We start from the raw sequence: 27,836 nt of genomic DNA, 5'->3' as shown, positions 1-27,836 counted from the left end.
CTCATTTTGCAACTATGAAATTGTCGCGAAAGTGAATTTTTTTCACGTTCCTCGCCGATTTTGTTATTGCGATGGTGAACTGTGTGTGTTTATATATATATATATATATATATATATATATATATATATATATATATATATGTGTGTGTGTGTGTGTGTGTGTGTTGGCGCTCTTCCAAGATTCCGGTACGCTCGAGATGATGAGGCATTGCGTATACAGGGCGGCCAGTTTTTCTAGACCAATCTGACCACCATTCTTCAAGAAATCTGCTGTAGCCTGATCCTCACCAGCTGCCTTCCTCCTTTGCATAGCTCCCAAGACACCCTTTGCCATCGTTGGGATAGACCTAGTCGGCCCTCTGCCCATAACGCCGGCAGGTCACTGATGGATCATGACAGCTGTTGACCAGCTCACACGTTACGCAGAGACCGCTCCTCTAGGCTCTAGTTCGGCCTCAGACGCTGCCACCTTCTTTCTGGATGCCATTGTGCTGCGTTATGGTGCACCTCGTGTACTGTTGTGACCGCGGCAACACTTTCATGTCAACAATTATCAAAGAAGGAAGTACTTGGAGCTTGTGGCACAGTTCATAAGACGACATCCACATATCACCCTCAAACAAATGGCTTAACAGAGCGATTCCATCGCACACTATCAGATATGATATCAATGTATATTGGGCCAAACCATGACAACTGGGACACACTTTTACCTTTTGTGACGTTTTCTGATAACACCGGTATCCAACAAACTACGAGGTACTCATCTTTCTACCTAGTTTATGGCCGTTCACTGACATTTACCATCGACGCCACTTTCTTCAATGCCCCATCTAACACCTCAGTCAGTATACCCGAACAGCTCGTCTCGAGACTTACCATCAACGTGCTCGCTTCAACACAGAAGTCAGTGGCTAGATCACAAGCAGCGTTACTACATCTCTCGTCACGATGTCTCCTTTCGTCCTGGGGAGGAAGTTTTCCTTTGGATGCCCATTCATACATGTGGTTTGTGTGAGAAGTTTGAATCCCACTTCCTCGGACTCTACATTATTAATGAACAAACATCCCCTGTGAACTATCGCGTTGCTCCCGTAGACGTTCCTTCGGACCATTATTATCGTGGTTCGGAGATTGTTCATTTTTCGTGCCTCAAATGATTCGTTCGGCGTTTCCCTCCTGGCTAGGTCGCGGCCTGGCTGGTCGCTTGCGCATGCAGGGAAATTAGTGTGAGCATTATTCATATGCTTCATATTCTCACCTGTACATACTCATTATCACCGTTTTGGGGCCTGATGGTAGGGCTCTCACTCTGGAGAATAGACACTGCCTAAGCCTTGTCTCGCAATACTGATGTTTCGTCCGAAGGTGTAGCAATAATTGTGGACAAGACCATAGCTTATCAGCATTTAGCCCTTCTGATGCCCTCGAGGCAGTATCAATATGAGCGATTCTATTCAACAAGGTTACTTTCTTCTCTTCACATTCCACCAGATTACCACCTCAACAAGACAGAATTCTATAGCCTAATTAATCAGCTCCCTGAACTTTACGTTGCTGTTGGCGACTTCAGTGTTTACAAGAGTCTTTGGGGAGACTCATGGTGCGATTCGAGGGGTCGACTAACAGAAAACTTTCTAGTGACATCTTGTGCTTGCCTGTTCAATAGGTAAGAGCCAGCTTACTACAGCATACATTGCAGTTCCTATTCTTCTATAGATTTAGCGACTGGTTCTCCAGCCCTTCCACCTGCAGTGGAGTGTCATCAACAATCCTTTTGGAAGTGACCACTTCCCTGTGACGCTAAATTTATTAAAACAGGAAAACTGTACTCCGCTTGTCTCTAGATGGAAATTACCATTGGCAGATTGGTTGTGGTTTAAAGAATCAGCAAATATAACGCAAGATTTTTATTGGCGATATTAACATAGGCGACACAGTAGCGAATTTTATTTCTTTTATTATAGACACAGCAGAGAAATGAAGTCCTCCAACAGGGCAGCTCATATAAACGACGAGTTCTCTGGTGGAATAATAACTGCAAATAAGCGCGAAAGAAACAAAATAAAGCATGGAGCATATTGTGCCGTTTTCCATCTGCGGAAAATCTCATTGAATTTAAGCACAGCAAGTCAGAGAAGGCGGACACAGAGACAGGCAAAGAGGGCAAGCTGGGAGAGGTTTCTCTCGGGCATAAACTCTTACATGCAGGAGGCAAAAGTTTGAAATGGTCTGAAAACACTTAATGGCCAGCAAATCCAGCCATTACCCCTAGTTGATGACCAAGGGAATACATTGGAAGACCAGGCTGATGCGCTTGGCGAACACTTCGAGCGCGTATCCAGTTCAATCCACTATTCCAAAGCACTGCTAAGACACAAAGAAATGGCAAAATAAAAGGCAATCAACCACAGATGTAGACATAACGTACCTTATAACCTTCCTTTTAGTATTGCTGAGCTGCCCTCACTGTTTGTCTTAGCTTCGCACCCGGATCTGACAGAATCATGTACGGCATGAATTAGCACCTTCACAATGATACTCAAATGACACTACTTCCACTTTACAATGCATTATGGGCTGCTGCATACCTTCCATCGACATGGAAAGAAGCCATCATGTCCGTTCCGGTTGTAAATCAGGGGAAATACAATACTTTTGGCTATTAAACACATTACGAAAGCAAAGCTCCCAAAGGCCATCATATTCACCGGTTCCTTAAGTGCCGTTAAAGCTACAAAAACATGAAAACTCTGTAATCAACGACCTCTATTCATTGCTCTGCAATATGTATGCATCCAACCAGCGGGTCATAATATGTTGGGTGCTTGGATGCAGCTGTATAGAGGGTAGTGAGATTGCAGATAAAATGGCAACTTCCATAGCAACAAAACAGTCATCCATCCATAGCCATTCCTGCCACAGTCTTGAGGCCATTCCTACGCATAAAACTAAGGAGCTATTGGCAACACTTGTGGAATGCGCAAACATTGAATAAGTTCCATGTAATTAAGCCACTTTTAAGGAGTTGGCCATCGTTAACAAAGTCACAATGACCTGATGATCCCTTTCACCACCTCAGAACAGGGCCTACATATGGTACCCATTTGTACCTTTTGACTGACACAGAGGCTGACTATACTCTACGTCTTGCTGGAGTGCAGGGAAGCAGGAGCAAAATGGAAAAAAGCACTTTCTTCTCTCATACAAACTCCATATTCCCTTACATCCGACATTATTTCTTGACCCAGAACCTTCCTTTCTTTTAGATGAAAGTAGTGCTTAACATTTTTAATGATGTTATGCTACATGTTATTAGCCCTAGAGATTCATAGCTGCCGCTCTTATCTGGAGGATATTAGTGTGAACATACTGTTTTAATGCGAAAGCGTTAAGGAGCCCGTGCCACAGAAAATCTGGGGTCGGACGCTGCATCGGCAAAAAGATTTACCAACCACATATACCTAGGCCTTCCATATGATGCAAGGAATTGACTGAACGAATTGAATTTCTGAAGCTAAAATACGTAGAAAAATCGTAGACTACGACTTGCACACAACCTACAGACATGATAGCACTCGGATTGTAATTTGACTAATTGACTAATTCTGAAAACAATTCTGTGGAAGAAAACTCAAAGAAACTCCTTCACACACAGATCGGCCATGGCGTCCGTCATTTTGCGCGCACCGGCACGATGGGTGTTTTGGGGGCAACGGAGCGGCATGCTCGTTTCTTGCATTAACTCCAGCTGGTGCTTGCCTCTGCCGCATCGTGGCCCACGCAAGAAGCTGTGGTTCCACCACAAAGCTCGCCTTTGTGAATAGCGTTCGTGGCAAGGGTATCCTGGTAAACATTACGGCTACATACGCTTCAGTTGCCAGGAAGTGTAAGAAGCAGTCAGCGATCTTTGAATGCTATCGCGTTCCACTCTCCTCCAGGCTCTTGTGCTGAAGGGTTTCAGTGAGGCTAGGGCTACTGGAAGTGATGCATTTTCTCCTATTATTTCTTCCTGGAATGTCTTTTATAGTCATCACTCACATTACTCACTCTTAATGTTATTTTAATACTTGTATATTTTAGGTGCCTTACAGCAAATATTTTAGGCCTCTATACAGCCTCGTTACATCTAACACTTGTGATTCACCGTGTCATTGACTTTCTCATATCATTGCTTGGTGCTCTTTGGCCATCCCTGGCCCTTGTGCCAAAAAACCCCCAACATCATCATCATCACCATGTAGAGGGCGCTCGTGACAGCCGTCTTCTAAAGCCCCTTGATAATTTGAAAGTAGCGACACTCTCCTCCCCGCAGCACTTTCCTCCTCGATTCTCCTCGTGCACCAGCTGCGCGCGCTGCCCACAACACGCTCTTTCTCCTTGGCTTCCGCGGATGGGCCGCAGCATTTGATGGAGATGCATGATTTTGGGCTAGATGAGCACCCCAGTGGGGCAAAAAATGTGAAAAATGGTGAAGCACCATTATGGGGCATGCTGTATGAATCGGGCATACTGATGTAAAAGAAGCTTTGTGGTGAGTTCTGTACTCCATACATTTTTTCTGCCACATGATAGGATGCTTTGCTTTGTGCATCTGATCTAATTTTGCTTGTGGCACATCCCTCTGTTTGGCTTTTTTTTTTTTTGTCTTGCCTAGGTGTGCATGTGCACTGCAGCTATTATATTCAGCATGCCTACTTATAATGAATTACAGGGTGTCTACCAACCAGGAAAACTGGGAAAACCGAAAATTCTCAGGGATTTTGAGTAGTCTGGAAAAACTCAGAGAAAATTCAGGGAATTTGTGCCTCTATCAGGGAAAATTAGCTGTAATTTTATTGAAAGGGTCGAAAGTCGCAGTAATGCTGGCTCGAGTAACAGACAGGAATTGTAATTAATTTTCTTTGACATCCTGTCGCCGGCTGGAGGAGTTTCCAGTGTATTCTCAACGACCGACATTCCGGATTCCCGATAATTTGGATGGCTTCGCGGCACCACAACGTACCCCATAAAGTCAATGTATCAGAACGTCTGAAATTTCGGAGGCGAGAACTCTTTGCCGTCTGATTTTCCAGACGTTTTGCCGTGACCGCAGGTGCGAAATGGCATTAATCAAAGTCACCACCGCTGCCATTTTGATTACCTCACCGCCTCGAACCAGCACTCGCACGCAGATCCACTGGCAGCCGTAGCCACCACTGCGGCAACACTAGGCCTGGCTGCTTCGACGTTCGCTATGAAGCTTCGTGCCGTTGGGTGCCGTGTTTTTTATTTAAAGAATTCGCTGTTGTCAGCAATTGCATGGACTCCGCCGCTGTGGTTCTCGCGATTGGCTTAGAAGCTTGGAAAGCACGGTGCGTTGCATAATGCCGGTTCCCGAAAGTCAGCTTTGCCTCCGTACAGAAATGTCAGTTGGTGAAGCATAGGCAAAAGTATTGCAGTGAAGCATAACAAGCGTGAAAAGGGGCTATTGCCACGGGACATAGTATGTATTCCTTAATTATACACGCATGCACTCCGTATTTTGTGCCACAGTACGAGCACCAATATGCCTAATACCTGTACCGACAGGCCTTCAGAGCATTTTCGAATGTGCCTGTGGTGGTTTGAGCCCTTAAGGGCAGTAAATGATATGCATTTATTTTTTCCAACTGGCCGATTTTTCGGATGTTTTCAGAGCCCCTAGGGAGTTTGAAAAATCGGACGTGAACTGTGCAACTGGCCAAGAAAATGCTTGAAATGGTCCGTGGGGCAAACGAATGGTGGAAGGAAGACAAGAACAGAAAGGACCTATTCATTGAGGAATGAATGGGAAAGGAATCGTGCTTCCGCCGTTTTGAAGGAGCCTGAGCTCCAAAAACAAAGTGTGTGCTGATGCCGAGATGCAGGTGCCCCTCATCCAACCCATTATAAACTCTTTAAAGCTGTGAAACACAACACTGAGGTGTCGGGCGCAGGCTGGGATTGTCAGAACACTTGATGTTGACTTACGAGCTGTTGAGAGAGAATCCCAGCTGTGATAAAGTTCGGCCCTCATGCCACTGAGCATGATATCAGTTGATAGAAATGGCTTATATTCGAAAATATTTGCTTCTGTATGTACCTCCTTTTTATTCGTATTTGAGATTGTCCAACTCGATTTGCATTTTTTTGGAAGACATTTTGTTTGCTGTGCATTTTCCCAAACCCTTCCTTCTATTCTCTTTTTGAATAACATAAACACTACTCCTTAGTATTCAAATTGGATTAAGTCGTTCTTTTTTTAATTTGTTTCATATGCTTGCTAGAGTGACAGCATATGGCAGTATGGTTTCAGCCCGTCTTGACATAAAACATAGTTCTGCGTCACTCAGGGAATTTTGCAAAGGCACTTAAGGAAAACCTGGAAAATTCAGGGAATTTGGAAATGTCAACTTGGTAGCTCCCTGAATTAGTCGTAAGTGCATCGTCCATCCATGTGTTTGTCTTCTCATTGGGAAAGTAGCTTTTGCCCTATGGTCTCTAAACTGAATAGGATGGTTGTGCAATTTCACTGCGAGCAAGCATGCGCAATCATGCGAACCCACCCTGCACATTGCATGTATCCGTCAGAAAACTAAATAATAATCGTCACCAACTCGTGTGTGTGTGGCAACCCAATTCAAAGCATATTCAAGAACTGAAGAAAGGCAACATGTGGACTAGCTAGCACTCATCACCAGTAACACCACGGTTATACTTGCCATTAATTTTTTCTGGGCCTGCATTCATTGTATCTAAGTGACTGATGCACACATCGAAGTAAGCTTGAAGAAAAAGCTTCTCTACTAGTCACTATTTCGATTTTGAGTAATATAGGTAACGGATCCTAGGCTGTATGTTTGCATATAAAAATCTTTACAGCTGAAAGCAGAAACTGTAATGCTGCATTTCCGACTGAATAACAGTTGATGACATGCGAGGTAATGGAGTCCCAGCAAAATATTCAGTATACTGAGGACAACCCCATTTTTATGCAACATACAAATTGTCGCAGCAAAAACACTGATGAGCAGGCTGGAAGAATGAAATAAATGCAGCATTAGGGGGATGCTTTGATACGAGTAATACCAAAGACGCTCCACCTCGTGCATAACACTGTTCTTTGTCGCAACAAATGTCTTTTGGCCAGTCTTTTGTAGCCACTACTTGTTGCACAAGCCATCATGCTTGCCTTGTGGTACCATGAAAAGAAATCGGAAACTCTACTGGAGTTGTATAAGTATGTCGAAGCATAACACCAAATTTAAGTTGACCCACGTGTATATTTGGGTGGCCCACCCCTAAAATTAGCTTGGATGACCCCCAAATTTAAGTTGGCTCATCCACAAATTTAAGTTGGCTGACCTGTGAATTTCAAGTTGGCCCACGTACAAATTTCAAGATGGCCTACCCCCAAATTTAATTTGGCCCGTGTCCAAATTTAGAGTTGACCCACCCAAAAATTTAAGTTGGCCCACCCCCCCAAACTTCAGCTGGCCCACCCTACATTTTAAGTTGACCCACCCCCAAATTTCAGTAGGCCCACCTTCAAACTTGAAGATGACCCAACACCAAAATTGAAGTTGACCCAACCCCAAATTTCATTTGACTCACCCCTACTATAAGTTTATCCATGTGCTTTCTAAGGAGCCCTATTTATCCCAAGGGTATTCTCTGTATTTTTTTAGTTTAAGTTGTTCCTTATCACGTATGATGCTACCAGTCATCTACATTTACACTACTACAACGATTAAATGTCTTAGCTTTGCAGATTAGGCATTCTTGTGCAAATGCAAGACATCACACTTTTCATGTGACGAGGCTGGGTACTCGGCAAAGAATGCTTGCACATTAAAACTGGATAACCATTTTCAAGCTTGTTGCAGCACTTATATGCGCTACATCAGTGCATGGCACTAGCGCAGCATGGTAGGAAATGCAGCGTGCAACGTTTGCTGCGCTGAGCCAGCAAAGCTAAAGAGAAAAATGGTGCCGATGAAAAAAAAAACGCAAGCAAAATGCGAGATCCGCATGTTTCCAAGGGCAATGGCAGACAGACCAATCGTCATGCAGAAAAATGGGCGCAAAACTGGTTCCTGCAGAGAGGATGCGCAAGAGGCGAGGAGGAGGCAAGGAGGTCACACGGCAGCAGGAGAGCTTAAAGAGTGGCAGTACGTTAAAATTATCAAGAGACTACCATGTTCTAACAGTGTTCGCACGTGCGCAACAGCATTTTTTCAAATCGTCAATTGATGCAATGAGTAACATAGCGTTCTCAGAACAGTGCATTTTGTGATCGCTTGCAGTCGTTTTTGAAGTGCCGTATGCTACGGCATCGCTTCAAAGTTGGTTAGGCCTAGCAGCACCCTTGGCGTTTCCTTGGCACCGAGTTGATAGTAGTGGGCGGCGATGGTCTGCTTGCGTGGTCGACACAAAAGCTTGCCACTGGTGCATTCCTTCCTTTGGAAAAAAAAAAGTATGCAGAAACTCTACTGGGTTTGTCTAAGTATGCGTACCGTGGGCCCAACTGCCAAGGCTGGGGTGCAAGTTCGCAGTGGGCCTTAGTGGTAATGGCCAGAAGACCCGTGCTTTCCTTGAACTCTGCAGCCGGGTGAAAATGGCGGGAAATGTGTTTCCCTCTGCCTGTTAACCCTTTGAGGGTCCATTTTTTTCGCCGTATGTGGCCGCCCAGGGTCGATTGTTCTCATTGCAGATTCCAATTCTTCTTAGGGACTTATTTCGAAAAAAGTTTACCACAATTTTTCTAGGGTGACCATCAAGTAAGAAAAAACTATTTTGGGTTGGTATATATGTACTCTTCATTCATTAATAATAACAGTAAAAAAGGAAATAAACTTATGATAATTGAAAATTTGATGCATTGTTATAGTTCAAGGCTTTGAAAATGTGCACACAAGAATATTTTGCAAGACTCAAATGTTCCTGCTCTTACACTATTATGTACATCCATAGCATAATCGAAGTGCATAGGTGCGCGCTATCAAGAAAACTCTGCGGTTGTGTGCCCGTCAAAAAAGCAAAACATGTGACAAACTTCCGCTGATCTTCATTTTATCGTCAACCAGAGGCAATTAGTTTTCGCGAGTCTCAAAAAAAAAATTGGCAGTGGTTTAGCTCGGCTATGCCAGGATATACGTAGCGAAAGCTAAGGCATAGCATGGTTAGCCTTGGTTCATCTTGATTGGAAGTCCAGGTTAGTCTGGCTGTCTAGCTATGTTGCGGCGCGCTGTTCGTCTGTTTCCTGGGCGATTCATTTCCTCTTCATCTCGTTCCGATGTCTATTCCAGGCCTCCTCCTGCTTATCAGAATTGTCACCGTCCATACTGCCGCCTCAACTATGGTTGCGGTGCACGCGAGCTCTCCTTTTCAATCCTCCGACATGTTATCAGGCATGCGATGCAGCTGGCGAAGCGAGCGGAGGCGAACGTAACGATGAGGAATACGGTGTGACTAGAAACGCAGTGTGATGTTATGTGCCTCCTCGGAGCATGACCACGGCGAAATCACAAGTTCGTGGCCAGTAAACCTTTTGCATAAAAAAAAAAGCAATGGAGAAACGTATGCATGGCGGTATCGTTCCCATGTGCACCCCAGTGAGCACTAAATGAGCGAGAAATAAGCAATCACCCTTTGAGCAATTAGTAACGAGATAGCCATCAGTTTTGCAAGTGCAAGAAGCAGAAACTGCCCACGGAACAAAGCCCAAACTGCCATCCGCCCGCGCGCGCCAATGCTTGAGTGGTACTATATAGACGCGCGGGAGCAAACTAGCGCTAAAACAAACCATACAACGTAAGCTAAGAGAGGGAGACACGGGGAAAAAATTACCTGTATTCCCACATAAAGGCAGCACAGGACAAAAAAAGAATAAAGAGTTTGGAAATTGGCACGCTTTTTTAACATACAGACGGTGCCATAAATATACATCAACCATTTTGGACTTAGTTCGTGGCGCCGTGTATTTATGTCATTGACCCTGAAAGGGTAAAGGGTGTAAAAAAGGAATGGAACTGAAATGAATTTTCAGAACTGAGTGCAAACTGCTGGTGTTACGCATTCAAGGTCACATGTGACATTTATGCTTCAAAGTATTGTGAGGAAGTTGACACGAGTTGCCTCCATGGACTCTACTGGCCAGAATTTCTAGTAGACTGAAGCATTGAACAAAAGCCTGCAAAAACATTTCCTGCTGCGCTGGTTTAAAGAAATATATCTGCCGGATCGGGACACTACAACAGAAACACAGCAACAAGAAGCACACTGGGCGTGGGGCGATCGCCTAACCACTTTCAGAGACCGCACCCAACACTACAGACTCGAAAGACGCACATTCCCGCCACCACACGATAAATTGAACAGGAATGAGGCCGTAACTTTACGCTTGCTCCAGACACAAACCTACCCTAGCCCCGCTATCTTACACCACTGCTATCCACGTTTATATCCAACAGACGCGTATAAAACATGCGGACAGAGAGCAACGCTGCGACACATGCTCTGGGAATGTGCCGGCAACAACGGTAATCAAACCAGCTCAATTCGCGACGCGTCCATAATCGCGGCCATTGCCAGAGTAGAAGGCTCGAGCTCGCTTCTTCCCGACGCCGCTCCGGATGCGGTGGCCGCCGGGGACCTTCTCCGTAGGTGTCGCCGCCGCTGGGAGGCGGCTATCAAAAGTTCAGAGCTGGCAGACCAGTTCTGGGCCATCCGGCAAGCCGAAGATGCCGCTCGAGTCCAAGGAGTTCAAGCCGTCACCTGAGGCCACCACAGCAAGAACTGCCGGACTATTCTTTAATAAAGTTTCTTCTTCTTCTTCTTCTTCTTCTTCTTCTTATTTGAACTGGATTTCATCAGACAGGTCAATTATTTGGACATTTTTGCAGCCCTTTCATGTGAAGAAAATTAGTCGGTGACTGTAATAAGGTACATTTTTCAGGCTTTCACTATAACAACGAGTTTAAATAACAAACAATTGCTTGCATTCTCTTGAATTTTGTTACATCAAGGTGTTATTGTATCGTGGCCAGAATTGGGGCATGCAGTAAGGATATTCTGTAGTGGCTGCCGCTCTAATTGATCTAATGCTTACTTTTAATCTTGATCAGATTTTTAGAGCTTACACCCGTGGAAATGCAATTCTAGATCTCCTATTTATTTCTGAAAAATTTAGCTCGGGAACAGTACAGGTTGAACCTGGAATTTCTGACCATATTTCTGTTGGACTAGATATACGGAGATGCAAAAGGAAAAAAATCCCTCCAGCCACAGTAAAAGACTGTAATAGAGCCGATGACATAGCAGTAATCAATTATTTAGAAGAGCATCCTGTCGTTAGCACCAACAACGTTGAAAGTTTGTGGCAACAGTTTTATTCCGCAGTTAAGTTCTGCATTCAACATTTCATACCGTCAAAAAGACTTCAAAAGCACTGTAAAAAATCCCTGGTTAGTCAGGAGATAATACAAACCAAAAGAAAAATTAAGTGCCTGAGAAAGAAGCACAAAACATTCATGCCACAATTTATGGAGCTAAAGCAGACCACAATTTATGGAGCTAAAGCATGATCTGCAACGTAAAGTAAAACAAGCTAGAAACTTTTTTATCAACACTATTGCCGACTTCATTAAAACTGATCCTAGAAATTTCTGGCGCTACTTCAGTCAAAGTAAAAAGGAGATTAAGGAACTCAAAGTTGTTGATAAAATTCTGGATGACCCAACTTTTATTGCAGAGACGTTTAATCAGTACTTTCAATCTGTTTTTTCAGCACGTGATGAATATAACCTGCCGAATGTTTCTCCTGTATTAGAAAATGAGCTGGATATAAGTAGTGAGGGGGTTGTTGCCATGCTATTGGAGCTAGATAATAAGAAATCCCCTGGCCCTGATGGACTGTCAAATGCATTTTAAGGTGTTACGCTCAACAATCTCAAATTTTCTTACCATAATGTTTAACTTTTCAATAACTTCTGGTGTCGAACCAGCTGACTGGCGTACAGCCCGTGCGGCGTCTGTCCATAAAGCCGGTGACCGCCTACTTCCTAACAATTACCGTCCTGTTTCTGTTACTAGTAGTTGTTGCAAGCTTTTGGAACACACAGTCGTGAGTTTCATTCAGGAATTCATTTCTAAAAACAATATTTTGTCTCCCCATCAGCACGATATTCGAAAGGGTCTATCTACAACCACACAGCTTATTTCGACGGTACACGAGATATCGAGTGTACTTGACCAGTCCGGTCAAGCTGACATTCTGTTTTTAGACTTATCGAAAGCCTTCGATACAGTGCCTCATGGAAAATTATTGTATAAATTAAAGTGTATAGGGTTATCTTTGTACATTATTCAGTGGATTGCCTCATACCTAGCCGATAGAAGGCAGTTTGTGGAAATTGATCATTGTCCATCTCGTGCGCTGTCTATTACCTCGGGCGTTCCACGGGGAAGTGTTTGAAGTCCGCTACTGTTTCTTCTTTATGTCAATGATTAATGAACGTAGTGTCTCATGGTGTATCCATAAAAATGTTTGCTGATGATTGTGCTTTTTTTAAGAAAATTTCACCCACAAATGATCATTTCTTGTTGCAAAAAACTCTTGGCAATCAATGATTGGTGTATGCGTTGGGGTATGGCGCTGAATTCTGAGAAAACTGTACTTTTACGTGTCACAAAAAAAATGTCCTAGTTATTTTTCTTAGCAGCTCCATAACCAGCCTGTATTAGAAGTTTCCCAATATAAGTTCTTAGGCGTGACTCTTAACAAATAAGCTTGCTTGGTCAGAGCATATATTGGACATTTCTTCATCAGCCTTGCGGAAGCTGTGGTTCCTTAAAAGAAAACTTAAACACGCTCCAGTTAGAACCAAGACGTTACCTTGCAATACATGTATTTGGTCAAAACTAGAGTATGCTGCTGAAGTTTGAGATCTCCATTATAAGAATGATGTTATGCAACTCGAAAGAGTCCAAAGAAAGGCAATAAGATGTATTTTTTGATAGATACAGAAGGCACAATTCGCCATCCTTATTAATGCAGAAGTACAATGTACCGACTCTCGAGGCTCGCTGGAAAATTAATTGTCTTAGATTTCTTCACAATTGTCTTGCAGGGAAAACTAAATTAATACTTCCCAATTGCCTAAAACCTTTTACTACCAGGATAACTAAACACAGCCATGAATATTCTTTATCACCAATTTTCGCTAGAACACTTTTTTTCCCCGAAACAATGTCTGAATGGAATTCTTTGCCCCGACAGATTTTTGAATCTGCCGAGTTTATGAAGGTGCTCGAGTCTCATATTGTAAACTTCGATGGTTGAACATTTCTACGGTCTTTGTGTTCTATTGATTTTTGTTGTTGTTGATCTTCGTTACATTGTATGTGTCCTTTGTAGCCCCTCCTGCCAGGGCCAAATTACTGGCCTGCAGTATTGTGTAAATAAATAAGTAAAATTCTGAATTGGGACGAGTCAGTCCTCCTGGACCACTCGTGAGATGTGGGCATGTCAAATTATCCAGGATTGTCACCTCTGCAATAGTGTTTAGTGCATGTTCTTGACAGATTGGGTCAGCGTATCACAATTCTCTCAAGTCCAGCAGAGTGGAGTGCAGTGTTACTTGGGCGAGTTGGTAATGCCTTATAGCAGATACAAATTACTACGCACAAAAAGAAAAGGAAAATTGAGACGAATTGCTAGAGCAACTTGTTTGAAAAGCATGCATTTGATGCGTGGCAAGTGCCTGCCCCGCTGACTTGTTGGTCTGTTTTATTGCGATAGCGATTATATGGACACTCGAGGTGCACTTCTGCCATCGATGTGAGGTTCCGTAAATGAGTGAAAGCGTGTGAGGGTGAGCCGGCAAACGCAGTTCAATCTTGCATGTGCGAATGAGGAACGTGGCCCGGATGCGTGCCCTCTCTTGTGGCGCGCGAGGCAGGAAGGTCAGGTGAGGAAGGAGGGGCGTTCTTCTTCGGCGGCTGCTAGGGTGTCTCGACGTCCTCCTCGCCCGCCACTTCATACAGAGTGGAGACAACCACGACGTCTACTACGGCATTGGCCACGTGAACCACGGACGCCATAGTAGGTGCCTTTGGCGTGCGCCGTAGGGGTGCGTTGCTGGCGCTCATGTGTCTTAAAAGCGATCTGTGATGTGGCCAAAGTGCGTGCCCGCTAGGGCCTCATTTTCAAAGCGATCTGATATGTTTGCAGAGTGCACGTAGTGCTGGTAGCTTCCTATGCGCTCTGCTTTCGGTGTTTCATTCACGTTGAAGTGACAGATTCATGGAGGTCAATTGGCTCACGGCTGCTGCCGCGATTCCTAACTCCAGAATTCTCACTGCAAGTTTCCGCACTCATCCAGTGAGATCTTTCATGTTTACCTGTGCGCACATGACACCGTGCTGGTTAATTTAGTTAAGACGCGTTGACGGGCTAGTTGGTTTGAATCCATGATAGAATGTATAAGCGCGACTGAACAAGAATGTAGAAAGGAGCAGACACACAAAGACTCTCTGTATGTCTCTCTTTCTACCTCCTCGTTGAATCACGCTTACACATTTTATCATTGTTAATTTAGTTACTAAGTGAATGTTTACAAGTTTATATGGACAATAAAGCTACTATCCTTACTTCGTACCGCTATCTGCTAATTTGTTATAGCAATCGGTGCTTTGCCTTCCGGGCAGAACTGCGAATTTTTTTTGTGTTGCTGTCATTTCCGACAAGTTTTTCGCACCCAGTCTGAGCCTGTGATGCGCCCTCTCATGGCACAGGAGGTGAAGCCCATTGGGCACTGCGAGCGCGTCGGGGGAATGCTGCAGCCGCCACTGGGCTTTCGCATGAATGCCTCCTCGTGGCCCATGTTCCTGCTCAAGACACTCAACAAGGCCGACATTGCTTCCGAGTCGTACTTCAAAACGGTGAGTGGGCCTGACTGATGTGAATGTGATTCTGCAATAGGGACGTACATTGGTGAAAACTTTGCAGCGACACCTGCTGTGGCCAGTGGAAGGGCTGAGTGGGTACCTTACTGTGTCTCCTCAAGGTGCTGCCACAAGAGAGGCACTGTCGGTTCTGCCAGTGATGCGCGTGCTTTGATGATGTTGCTTGCTTGGCACAGTTCCTTTGCAGTTTGCCATGCCAAAAGTATCAGTGTCACAGAGCTCGGTTGCTGCTGCATAGTGTGCAGTGCAAAAGCCGCAACAGAAAGACAGTCACTACCATCCTCCTCGCCAGCCTATTTCTTATGCCCACTGCAGGAGGAACACCTTTCCGAATGGTCTCCAATTAACCCTGCCTTGCGCTAGCTGATTGCAAAGAAGATAGTAGCAGTGTGCAAATCTTGATTTGAATTCTAAGGTTTTACATGCCGAAACCCCGATTCGATTATGAGGCACACCGTAGTGAGGGACTCCGGATTAATTTTGACCACCAGGGTATCTTTAATGTGGCCTGAATGCACGGGACAACAGATGCTTTTGCATGTGTGCAAATGTTTTAATCGGACGCTTTTGTAAATACGAATACTCTCCAGATTGTTTAAATATTTCATAATCATCAAATGTGCTTACTCAAACATAGAATTTTGATAAATGTTATCCTCGCAGCCATAGTATAGGCATAAAATGAGCAGTTACATAGTGGACCAGGCAATATCACTCAGAGTCAAACTTCACCTGCTAAACTGTTATCATTTGTACTCTCTAAAGTGTGCTGGGTGTGCAAAAAACAAATATTTTCCTAATGCTTTGTTTGTGCTCTTAAACTGGTAACATTATTAATACAGCTGACTTCCATAAATTTGGCTCTAGTTCATTTGGTTCTGACCAGAGGTTCCGACCAGAGGTCCCGGCCAGTGTTCATGCATTTTTATTGGCCCACACTTTTGTTATTTCAATCCTAGAATGGGCGTTTGCCAGATAATTTGAACTTGATCAGTCAGCGTGTATGTGGCCTGACCAATATTGTGACCCCAGTCACTAGTGACCCTTTTAGTGGCAGTGTCTGTCCTGGTGGAGCTTATAAGGGTACAGTGAACGCATTAAGACACATCCCTCTCCTGTCAAAAATGCCTATTTTTCACCTGCCCTAGGAAGATTTTTAAGCAATAATGGTGCATGCAGTAACGGTAGCTCACAATGTCTGACTATAGTATTTACTTGATTCTAATGCATGCCTGCACATGCAGTCGCATATAAAACCAAAACTTTGTGTTCACGGCATTCATATATTTTACCACATAACATGATTGTATTGCAGTGAAGTCACCTTTAGGATACCGGCCGCTAATGTGCAACACATAGTAGACCCTTGCCCATTTTTCTCGCCAGAAAATGCAGTGCACACCAGACTTGCACAGTGAAAGCTCGTTACTATGAACACCACATTAACAAACTTTTCAGGATAAAAAATTTTTCAGTATAATGAAGTTTTTAGAAATCCCCTGCTGACTGCCTAAAGTTCAATGGTAAAATATTTCAGTACTACGAACTTCAGAATACCGAAGGCATTATGAAACATCGTTCCAGCGCACAATTGAACACGGACAAGAAAAGAAGGACAACACAAACGCCGGTTGACAAGGGTCGAGGAAGGGTTTGCACACACAAGAGGAGGGAAGACAGGGCCCAATGTACTAGAAAGTATATCGCTAAGTATGGACAGCTTGGCTAGTTGGTTGTGATTGGCATTATGAAACATCGTTCCAGCGCACAATTGAACACAGACAAGAAGAGAAGGACAACACAAATGCCGGTTGACAAGGGTTGAGGAAGGGTTTGCACACATAAGAGGAGGGAAGACAGGGCCCAATGTACTAGAAAGTATATCGCTAAGTATGGACAGCTAGGCTAGTTGGTTGTGGTTGGCATTATGAAACATCATTCCAGCACACAATTGCACACGGATGAGAAGAGAAGGACAACACGAACGCCGGTTGACAAGGGTTGAGGAAGGGTTTGCACACATAAGAGGAGGGAAGACAGGGCCCAATGTACTAGAAAGTATATTGCTAAGTATGGACAGCTAGGCTAGTTGGTTGTGGTTGGCATTATGAAACATCATTCCAGCACACAATTGCACACGGATGAGAAGAGAAGGACAACACGAACGCCGGTTTTTTTACAAGGGTCGAGGAAGGGTTTGCACACATAGGAGGAGGGGAGACAGGGCCGAATGTACTAGAAAGTATATTGCTAAGTATGGACAGCTGGGCTAGTTAGTTGCGATTGGCATTATGAAACATCGCTCCAGCGCACCATTGAACACAGACAAGAAGAGAAGGACAACACGAACATCGGTATTCGTGTAGTCCTTCTCTTCTCGTCCTTGTCCAATTGTGCACTGGCACTGGCACTGAAGGTTTCAAAATAATGATCTTTTTGCAGTTTCGGTGTCATATTAGCAATGCCTCAATGCTACAAATTTTACTAAATCTAGAGATTCTTTGATTTTCCTGTATCCTTTACCTTAAAGAACCTTTTGCCTATCTGGCTAAAGAAACAACTATACTACACACTGGTACATTCGCGTTTCCACTATTGTCTTCTTGTCTGGGGCACAGCACCTAAAACAAGCATAGAAAACATATATTTATTACAAAAGAAATTTTTTTCGCCAAATTGATAATGCACCATACCTTAGCCACACTGCCCCACTGCTTAGAAAACATCAACTGCTTACACTGTGTAATGTTATAAACAAAAAGATAGCGTTAGCTAGTTACCTACAAATGCATTCCGATCCTACGGCTTTTTTTCAACAGTATCTAACGAAAACACACACCTACAACACCCGGCACATATGTTACAATAAGGAAAAAATATGTACGAACTACGGCACCCAGAAACTTAGCTACAGAATTTCCAGATTTTTAAACGATCACCATCCTGCTGTAAACATTATTCAATAAAGTAAATCATTCAAAGCTTTCAAAAATAACATCACTATGTATCTATTGTCACTGCAGGAATGACCACTCCTTTTGTTTTTTCTGTTGTTTGTTACAGCATTTTTCCCAATTGTACATAAATGTTCAATATGAAATAACTCCCGTTTCAATGTTATGAACCACTCTGTATTTCCATTTCGTTTAGTGTTTATTTTATGCGCTGAATGTCTTGTGCTCTCGAATGGGACCAAGAAGGGTGCAGACTCCTTGTCAGGCAACCACTTGCCTTTTGGTCTGCGCCCTAGGCAACTGTACCATACATTGTCTGAATAAACTCTTTGACTTTGACGGCAGCCGGAACAGTAGAAAAGCAGATGACAAGGTGCAGAAAAGGGATGTCGTGTTCATCCCTTCTTTCTGTCCACGCCTCTTTCTTTAGCATTTCTTTCTGCGGCCGTACCAGTTATGCGTGCATAGAAATGTAACCTAACCTCTGTGCTTGATGCCATGTGGTCGCACTTTCTGGTCGTTTGCGCTTTGAAATAGTTCAGGTGGCCCCACCCTCAAGCGACACGGTTGTGGTGTCAGTGGCAAGGAATGTGAAAAACAAACGAAGAAACCGTGCACTTTGGAGGTGACTTGGAGGTTCCTCTCTGTTGGTGGCTATCTCAGCGTCAGCGTCACTTTCGAGCATGCTTCAGTGGTGCGCGGTGGTGGAATCTATGCAAAATAGCAGCAGCACAGGCTGACAGCCAACAGTGGTGTTTTGGTGGATTGCTCATGCAGTGACAATTGAACTCATGGACAATTGATGACCAATGACAATTGATCAACTCGTGGGTTGATGGGTAAAATGGTTAATTTTGGGGCTTTCACTATAATGACCTTTCAAAATAAGTTTGCCACGTTGTTGTGAAGTTCGTTATATCAATTTCTGTACTTTGTTTTGAAGCCTCAATGTCATTTCTAAGCAGGCAGATGTTTGATTTAGGGGTGTGTTAAAATCAGGCAAATACTGTCAAATAAATCGGTGAGCTGTTCTGATGTTTTATGTGTTAGAATTAAATAGACACTCCAGGCTCATTTTTTCCATCATCATCACCGTGCACCGTATTCTCTATTTGCAAGTGAAAGTGTGCAAGGGTGAGCTGACAATCGCGTTGGCGATAGTGAAGGTGCGTCCGCGAGCGATGGTGAAGGTGCGACCGCAAGCGATGGTGTAGGTGTGACCACAAGCGATGGTGAAAGCGTGACCGCGAGCGATGGGGAAGGCCCGACCGCGAGCGATGGTGAGGGTGCGACCGGGGGCGAGCGATGGGGAAGGCGCGACCGGGGGAGATCTCGATGGTGAAGGCACGTCCACAAGCAATGGGGAAGGCACGTCTGTGAGCGATGGGGCAGGCACGTCTGCGAGCGATGGGGCAGGCACGTCTGCGAGCGATGGGGCAGGCACGTCTGCGAGCGATGGTGAAGGCACGTCTGCGAGCGATGGTGAAGGCGTGTCTTTGAGTGATGGTAAAAGTGCGAGCAAGGGGGAAGGCGCGTCCTCGAACGATGGTGAAGGCGTGACCGCGAGCGATGGTGAAGGCACGACCGCGAGTGATGGGGAAGGCGCATCCGTGAGCGGTGGTGACGGCAATGCGAAATCGGCGGGGCAGAAGTTTTCGCGTGAAATATTCAGGTTGCACAACGAGAGCCAAGAGCGGACATTTTGAATGCGCTGTCATCTAGCTCTGCACGACGAATGGATGCATGCTGATCAAAAAGGCAACTAAGGTGCACTAAACTGCTGCAGGAAAGCGAAAAACTACATCAAAATGTAAAGAAAATGTGTCCTCATTAGCAAAGGACTACATCCCAGGCCGGTTTTAGGTGCTCAAAGGAAAGATTTAAATGTTTACAACAAGTGAAACTTTGAGCTCCGTTTTCTCAGCTTTCGTTTTTTGTGCAGTTGCTTTCTGTCATCCCAGTGCCATTTCACAACGAATGAAGACAAAATCATTCTGTCTTTTGCACTTGATTGATGAGTTCAATAAAGATTGATGAAACCTTGATGAGTGCAGTACAGCTGTCCATTTTTAACTGGAGCTCATAAAAAATTTATAATTCATTTTTGCAAAAGTCGTTAGACAATATGCATAGGAAAGTTAAAAAAAACATATTTATGCTCATTTTGGCATTTAAAAAATAAACCAATAGCTTTATTGCACAGAATGGGCTTTTGTGAACATGTGGATGTGAAAATCTTGGTAAACTTATGTGTAATTAATTAATTTGGGAATGACCATTAGAGGCTGTCAATTGCTGTAACTTGAAAACTATAATAAATAGCAGAAAACTAATTTGTTACATCAGCGTAACAAATCACACCTGCATGCCAAATTTCACCAGTTTATTCCCATAAATGAAAAAAAAGTTTTCATTGCACGTCCCTCTTTAACAAATTTAGACATATTTTGTAAAGACCGAAACGACAGTTCCCATGGAGGTCGTGTTATTATCGCTACCAATCGTCGACTGCACTGTACACTAGTCAACTTATCATCCCCATTAAAAATTATTTGGCTATGTTGCAACACATCACTACCACGCAATCTCATTGGAGTCCGTTATTGCGCACTGAATGCTAATGGAACTATTGTATATGACTTTCGTGACTCTCTGAACATGCTAGCTAAGACACACCCAAACTTTCCAATTCTGCCCTTCAGTGATTTCAATTTTCCCGCGACTGACTGGTCTGACCTTACTTCCACGTGACCATAAAGTAACGTTTCTTGCCAACTCATCAACACGTGTCTGACTTTCGGTTTATCCCAGCTCATCACCCAGCCAATACGCACCACCGATCATTTCTCAAACATTCTTGACCCTATTTTAACCTTATTTTAACCTTGCACCCCGAAAGTTTCTCCGTCGTTGCACATGTGCAAAGCCTCAGTGACCACACTATTACCCATACCACATTTTCCTGTAATTTACACAAAAGTAAAAAAAAAGTTTAAAAAAAACTTGCACTTTATGACCGAGGCCACTACTCCAGCCTAATAAATGAATTACCAGCCTTCTTGACCATCTCGCCTCGACATATCAGTCCTACTCAACCGAATCGAACTGGCTCCTTTTTTAAGCAGAGATGCAACAATTGGATTTTACATTCCTACTATTACAGTGAGTGAACAAATGCAATCGCCTTGGTTTAATATGAACTTAAAGTATCTAAATGATATCAAAAAACACCCCTTCCCATGTGCTAAACATACCAATTCTCAATTCACTTGGGACAGATACTACTGCGCTGCTAAAAATTACGACACACTAGCATTAAAAGAAAAGTGAAACTTCTACTCTAATTCATTACCTTCCATGCTGCAAAACAACCCTAAGGTCTACTGGAAATGTATTTATCCCACTGAATTTAACAATATACACATCTATGGCTCCGATGGCTTTCCTATACCCGATTCCGCAGTCACTAATGTATCAAATAATACGTTTTGCTCTGTATTCACCCTTGAACCTCTTCAAAATCTTCCTGGTGCCTCAGCTAACAGGTATCCTGAGATGCCAGACATTATCTTTAACCCCAGTGGTATCGTTAAGATTATAGACTCCCTAAAAAATTCATCATCAGTTGGTGTTGATGGCATAAACGCTTAAGTATTAAAGAACACAAAACACATATGCAGTTTAATCTTATCACTCATATTTCAGTAGTCACTAACAACCGGTTATGTTCCACAAGACTGGCGAATCGGTAAAGTAACTCCTCTATTTAAGAAAGGCAACAAACTTTCCCCAACTAATTACAGTGGAACCCTGGTTATATGTCCCCTGGTATTGCGACGACCCGGGCTTTACGACGGATTAGCGCAGTCTCGGCGAAATCCCCATAGAAGCAATGCATTAAAAACCACGGTTATCCGACGCAATTTTACGCCTGACCCAGGTTATACAACGAACCTTGCGAACCGCGGGACGGAACGACAGACAAAAGAAAAGGGCTGCGGGTCTCTTTCCTCGCTCTGTCTCTCCCCATGTGGAGCGCTTAACACCGCTCGACTGGTTCGCTCCAGCGCAGCTTTCTCCCCTGAATCGTCTCATCGATTGTTTCTCTCTCCCCTACCAGCAGCTGCCCGCGACGCTTGCTGTGCTGAAATAGCACCTTTTCTTCTGGACAATCACTTTCTCCCTCTCTTCTCAGCGGCGGTGCCTCTCGTCGCATTGGGGAAGCGTTTCTGTCCTTCCAATTTCTCAGCAGCAGATCGCCGACAAGGTAGCGCAGAGAGGCCTGTTTTATCACACGTGTTCTTCATCATAATACTAGCGACCAGCATTCAACGGAAGTTTTGAATTGTGTGGAGCAACGCGACGCACGATGTCCCGAAAGCGGACAGTTCTGTCACTCGGCGATAAGCTGAATATTATCAAGGAAGCGGAAAAGCGGCATGAAGCCACGAAAGTCAGCATTGCCTGGCACCTTAAGATACCCGAATCTTCGCTTGAGACGATCCTGCCAAACAAAGTGGTGATATTGCAGAATGCCAACAAGTTCGGGCTCAAGCGGAAAGCGGCAAAAGAAGGACAGCATAAGAAGTTAGAAAAAGTTCTCGTCAAGTGGCTGGATCAAGCACGGAGCTCTGCGATTAATGTTGACGGCGCCATTCTAAAAGAAAAGGCGGACCTTGTGGCATTGCGTCTGGGCATCGACGAATTTCAGGCATCAAGTGGGTGGCTGGATCGCTTTAAAAAACAAAACAGGATCGTGTACAGCCGCTCCTGCGGAGAAAGCACTTTCGTGGACGTTTCGACGGTGAACGAGTGGATGGAATCACTGCCGGAGATGACTGCTGCATACAAGCCCTGCGATGTTTTCAACGCCGATGAGAGCGATACTTTTTACCATATGCAGCCCGAGCAAACCCTTGCGTTTAAGGGTAACAGCTGTCATGGTTGCAAACACAGTAAAGAGCGTGTGACAGCACTATTCTGTGCTAACGAGGATGGTTCCGAGAGGCTGCCCGTGCTCGTTGTTGGAAAGTTTGCGAAGCCACGGTGCTTTAAGAACTTGAAGATGCTGCCGTGCAGCTAGAACTTCAACAAAAAGGCGTGGATGGCGTCTTCGCTCTTCAGCAATTTTTTGCAGCAGCTGGATGACAAAATGGTTGCTAAGGCAAGGAAAATATTGCTTTTCGTGGACAACGCACAGTGCCACCCACCCGATACGCTGAGCCTGAGGAACATAAAGTTTTTTTTTCTGCCCAACTACAGAAGCCGGCTGCAGCCGCTGGATGCCGGCATCATTAAGTGCATCAAGCAAGGGTATGGGAAACGGTTAGTGCAGCGTCGGCTGGCGGCTATGGAGCGCACCGAGTCGGAAAGAAAGATAGCTGTTATCGACGCCATTCATTTTATTGCCAGTTTGTGGGACGCACTGTCGCGAAGCACAATCACTATCACTAACTCGTTCAAGCACTGTCGCTTTAAGCAAGAGACTGCCTCCTCTGCTGGGGACGCAACAACCTCAATGTCGCTCGAGGCTGATGCAGGCTTCGCCGCCAACGATTTTGAGGGTTTAAACCTCACCACGACCTTCGCCGAGTGCATGGAGGCTGACGACAACGTTGCGATCTGTGGCGAGGTGTCGCTGGACGACGCCATCGAGGAGGCTTTGCCTAGTGCTGGCACCGCTGCGACATCGGTCGAGGACAACGACGACGCCACAGTTACCGTGCCTGTGCCTACCACGTTCAGCGAGGTGCTACAGCACATAGACGGCATCAGGAACTTCATCTGTTCACGCAACACCGCAGAGGACCTCCTTTTGGATGTTGCCCAGCTCAAGCGAACACTCTTGGTACACAGATCAAACAAGGTCTAAAAGAGACTTACCGGCTTTTTTTAAAGTTCGCTTCGGCTGGCAGGAAACGCGGCAGTGTGAAGTGGAATGCTGTAAAGGTTCGCTTGAATAAAGCATGATTGGTACCTGTACTGCAGCATTAATTCTTATCGCATTTACTCTTTTGGTAATTTGGGTTTCCAAGCGCTGTAGAGTATGTTAGTAGTTTACATTGAAGTTTCTTGTAAATCCGTCGCGTGAAATAAGTAGTATCTTTATAGACATAACTTATGTTGGGATTCTACGACGCCCGCATTTTACGACACTTTTTCGCGGTACCGAGAAAGTCTTTAATCGGGGTTCCACTGTATAGACCAATTTCAATCACTTGCACCTGCTCCAAAATCATGGAACATGTTAGTTACTCTAGCATCGCTAATTTTTTATCCTCTGTTAATTTCTTTCATCCTAATCAACATGGTGTCCGCAAAGGACGTTCTTGTCACACACAGTTCGCACTTTTCACACATGACTTGCATTCTTTTATTGACCAGAACATTCCTGTTGACGTCTTGTTTTCGGATTATGAAAAAGCTTTTGATAAGGTCCCTCATGAATGTTTAATACTAAAGCTTTCAAATCTTAACCAACATCCATCAGTATTAGCATGGATAAGGGCATTCCTAACTAACTGCTAACAATTTGTTTGCACGAACTCACATTCATTGCCGATGTCTTCCGTCCTTTCAGGCGTACCCTAAAGAACTGTCCTTGGTCGACTTCTTTTCCTAATCTATATTAACGACCTTCCTTGTAACATCTCTTCTGAAATCTGCCTCTTCGCCGATGATTGTGTCATATATTGCCCAATAACTAATCCTGTTAATGTCTCCAGCTTGCAAGAGGATCTTAACAAAGGATCTTAACTTGGTGTGACACATGGCTCATGGCACTTAATATAAGTAAGACTTCCCTGCTATTATTTCACCTCCGCCGTAACTACGTGGTTCCATATTATTTTATTACCGAAAACCTTGTTGCTCCTACTGACTCCTACAAATACTTAGGTATCCATATTTTTAATGTTTTAACTTGGACACGTCATGTAAACAACATTATCAATTCGGCTAACCGTCTGTTGGGCTATTTTCGTCGCAATCTGGCATTTGCCCCACCCACTGTTACTTGTTTACAAGACCCTCATATGCCGAAAATTTGAATAGACTAGCACTGTTTTTGACCCTCATCATACTAACTTAATCAACACCCTCAAATCTGTTCAAAACTGCGCTGCTAGATTCATTCTGTCTGACTATTCCCACAGCAGCAGTATCACAGCATCAAAAGCGCAGCTTGATCTGCCCCTCCTCACATCCCAGTGTAAAATAGCCAGACTCGCTCTTTTTCATAGATTTTATCATTCACTGCCATAGGGTAACAAGATTATCAGACCACCTATTGCTATTCCCGCAATGCTAACCCCAACGATGTGAACCCCCCATGCGCACATACAGTCACATACCAGACAGACAAACAGACAATGAACTTTATTTGATCCTGAGGAGCTTCAGTGGGGGCCACTATCGGGGACCCGCGGAAGCCGCTGGCCACGTCCAAGTCAGGGCAGGAATACCGTGATGTTCCGCCCTTTCTTGGGCCCTCTGGATTGCTTCTAGTTGTGTCTAGAGCGATGGGCTCCGGAGTGCCTCTTCCCAGCTGGATAGAGGGCCGTTAGGTGACGCGGAGCATTGCCAAAGCATGTGCACTAAGGAACAATAAATCTCATTACAGTTCGGACAGCTGGAATCGATGTCTGTGTAGATAAGGCTGAGAAAGCCCAGCGAGGGGAATGAGCCCATGTGGAGCATTCTAAGTGAAACTGACTGAGACCTGTCTAACTTCGGGTGAGGAAAAGAATAGGCCCTTCTACTAAGCCCATAGTGAGATGTTATCTCGTGAAAAGTAAGGAGCAGATCGTTCTGCTGAATTTCATCCTGTCCCCATAAGGCCTCCATGCCGCCGCGGCACGTTAGATCTCGCGCATGGTCATGGGCAAGCTCGTTGAGGTTAGGTATGTTCTGATGAACGTCCGCACCCGTATGAGCGGGAAACCAAGAGATGAAGTTAGTGCCAGGTTTGTTCTCTTTTCCAGAATGGAGGCAGCCTCTCTGGCTAGGTTACCTGATTCGAAAGCTTTGATGGCCGCTCGTGAGTCGGTGAAAACGGTGCACGAGGGGTCGGTCATGGCCAGGGCTATGGCGACTTGTTCTGTGACTCCGCTCGTAGCTAACCTAACCGAAGCTGAGGAGCGTAATTCCCCTTTGCTGTCGATGATTGCCAACACGAACGTGCTAGAGTTGCCGTACTGAGCCGCGTTGACAAAGACAGTCGAATCTTGATTCTCGCTGGCCTTCTGTAATAGCGCCCGTGCTCGGGCTTTGTGCCTCCCTACATTGTATTGCGGGTGCATATTCCGAGGGAATTGGCTGACCACAAAGGTTGCCCATGCCTCCCTGGATAAGGTGATTTTCCATTCATTGAGAATTCTTGGAGCCATGCAGGCCCCGTCTAGGATGCGTCTCCCTACCCTGGTTGACGAGAGCCTGACTACCTGAGCGGTGACCTGCGCTTCGATCACTTCATCACTGTCGTTGTGCCTACCCACTTTGCTTAACCTCTCCGAGCAAGTGGTTACTGGTAGCCCCAATACCTTTTCGATGCTCTTGCGCATGAGAATGTTAAGCTTATTCTTTTCGGTTTTGGTCCATTTAAGGGCCGATGCTACATAGTTGATGTGGCTCATTAGGAAAGCGGGATGGATCCTGAGGAGGCTGTCTTCACCTAGTCCCTTCTTTCGTCCGGATACTCTAGCAAAGAGTTTCAGCATGCTCTTGGTTTTGGCCGTGATGTGCATCAGCGTTTTGGCGTTACATCCACGCGCGTCTATCAGTAATCCTAGGATTCTGATAGATTCGACTTGAGGAACGGGCTGCCCGTTTCTTGCAAAGAGGGATATGGGAAGTTGGTTAAGCGGGGTGAGTCCCCTAACACCTTGCTTGGCCAGCCTGTACAGTAACAATTCAGATTTGTTTGGGGATAGTTGGAGGCCTGTGTCTTCCAGGTAGGACTCCGTTGCATCTAGGGCTGATTGTAGCACGTGCTCTACCTTTGCGAGTGATCCTCCCGGGCACCAAATCGTGATATCGTCCACGTATAGCGAGTGGCTTATATTAGGAAGGGATCTGAGCCTCTCCGATAAGCCCTTCATGACTATGTTGAACAGTAAGGGGGAGATGACTGCTCCTTGAGGAGTGCCCCTGGCCCCTAGTGCGAACTCATCTGACTTGAGTTGCGCAATCCCGATGGTGGCTGTTCTGTTCATGAGGAATGATCTAACAAAAGCCTGAAACCTTGCTCCCAGACCTAGGCATACCAAATTCATAATTGCCAACGATTTGAATCACCTGTCAGAACTCATTGCCATCATCAGTGACCTGCTCCGTTTCAAGTCTTCAATCGAAGCCCCATCATTCAAGTCTTCTCACCTAACCAACATTTTTGCCATGTTATGCCCACCCCTCATGTAATGTCCCAGCCAGGGACCTTTGAGGTATAATAAATAAATAAATAGATAAATATATAAATAAATAAATAGACAGCATGAAGGTCACTTCACTCGCTGCTGTTGCCGTGCTTTCTCACGCCAGCGTTCATCGTGTGTGCTGTGCTCACCTTTGCTTGTGCACACTGACACCATGCTTGTTAATTTAGTTTGTAAGCTAATATTTACTTATACGGCCAATAAAACTACTATCTTTACTTCGAGTGGCTGTCTACTAATTTGCTATCGCAATGGATGCTTCGCCTTTCAGGCAAACCGTGACTTTTCTTGTTTTTTGCATCTTGTTAATTCAGAACTTTCTAAGCTAATCAACAAGCGTAAGACAGCTGACATAAGGAAGTGTAATATGGATAGAATTGAACATGCTCTCAGGAACGGAGGAAGCCTGAAAACAGTGACAAAAAGAAACTAGGAATTGGCAAGAATCAGATGTATGTGTTAAGAGACAAAGCCGGCAATATTA

At 44.7% G+C, this 27,836-nt stretch overlaps 1 protein-coding gene across 3 annotated transcripts in view; it reads left to right on the top strand.

Annotated features, from left to right (window-relative positions):
- LOC142584566 (polycomb protein SCMH1-like) overlaps positions 1–27,836 on the top strand; it is a 389,046-nt gene that overhangs the window by 203,678 nt on the left and 157,532 nt on the right. For all 3 annotated transcript variants that reach the window (XM_075694672.1, XM_075694674.1, XM_075694673.1), the window contains exon 6: positions 14,797–14,943. In XM_075694672.1, coding sequence (XP_075550787.1) covers positions 14,797–14,943 — 147 coding nt within the window. The remainder of the gene's footprint in view (positions 1–14,796; positions 14,944–27,836) is intronic.

The sequence above is a fragment of the Dermacentor variabilis genome, chromosome 6 (assembly GCF_050947875.1).
Source record: "Dermacentor variabilis isolate Ectoservices chromosome 6, ASM5094787v1, whole genome shotgun sequence".
Taxonomy (NCBI): domain Eukaryota; kingdom Metazoa; phylum Arthropoda; class Arachnida; order Ixodida; family Ixodidae; genus Dermacentor; species Dermacentor variabilis.
This window is presented reverse-complemented; position numbering and strand designations above follow the sequence as displayed.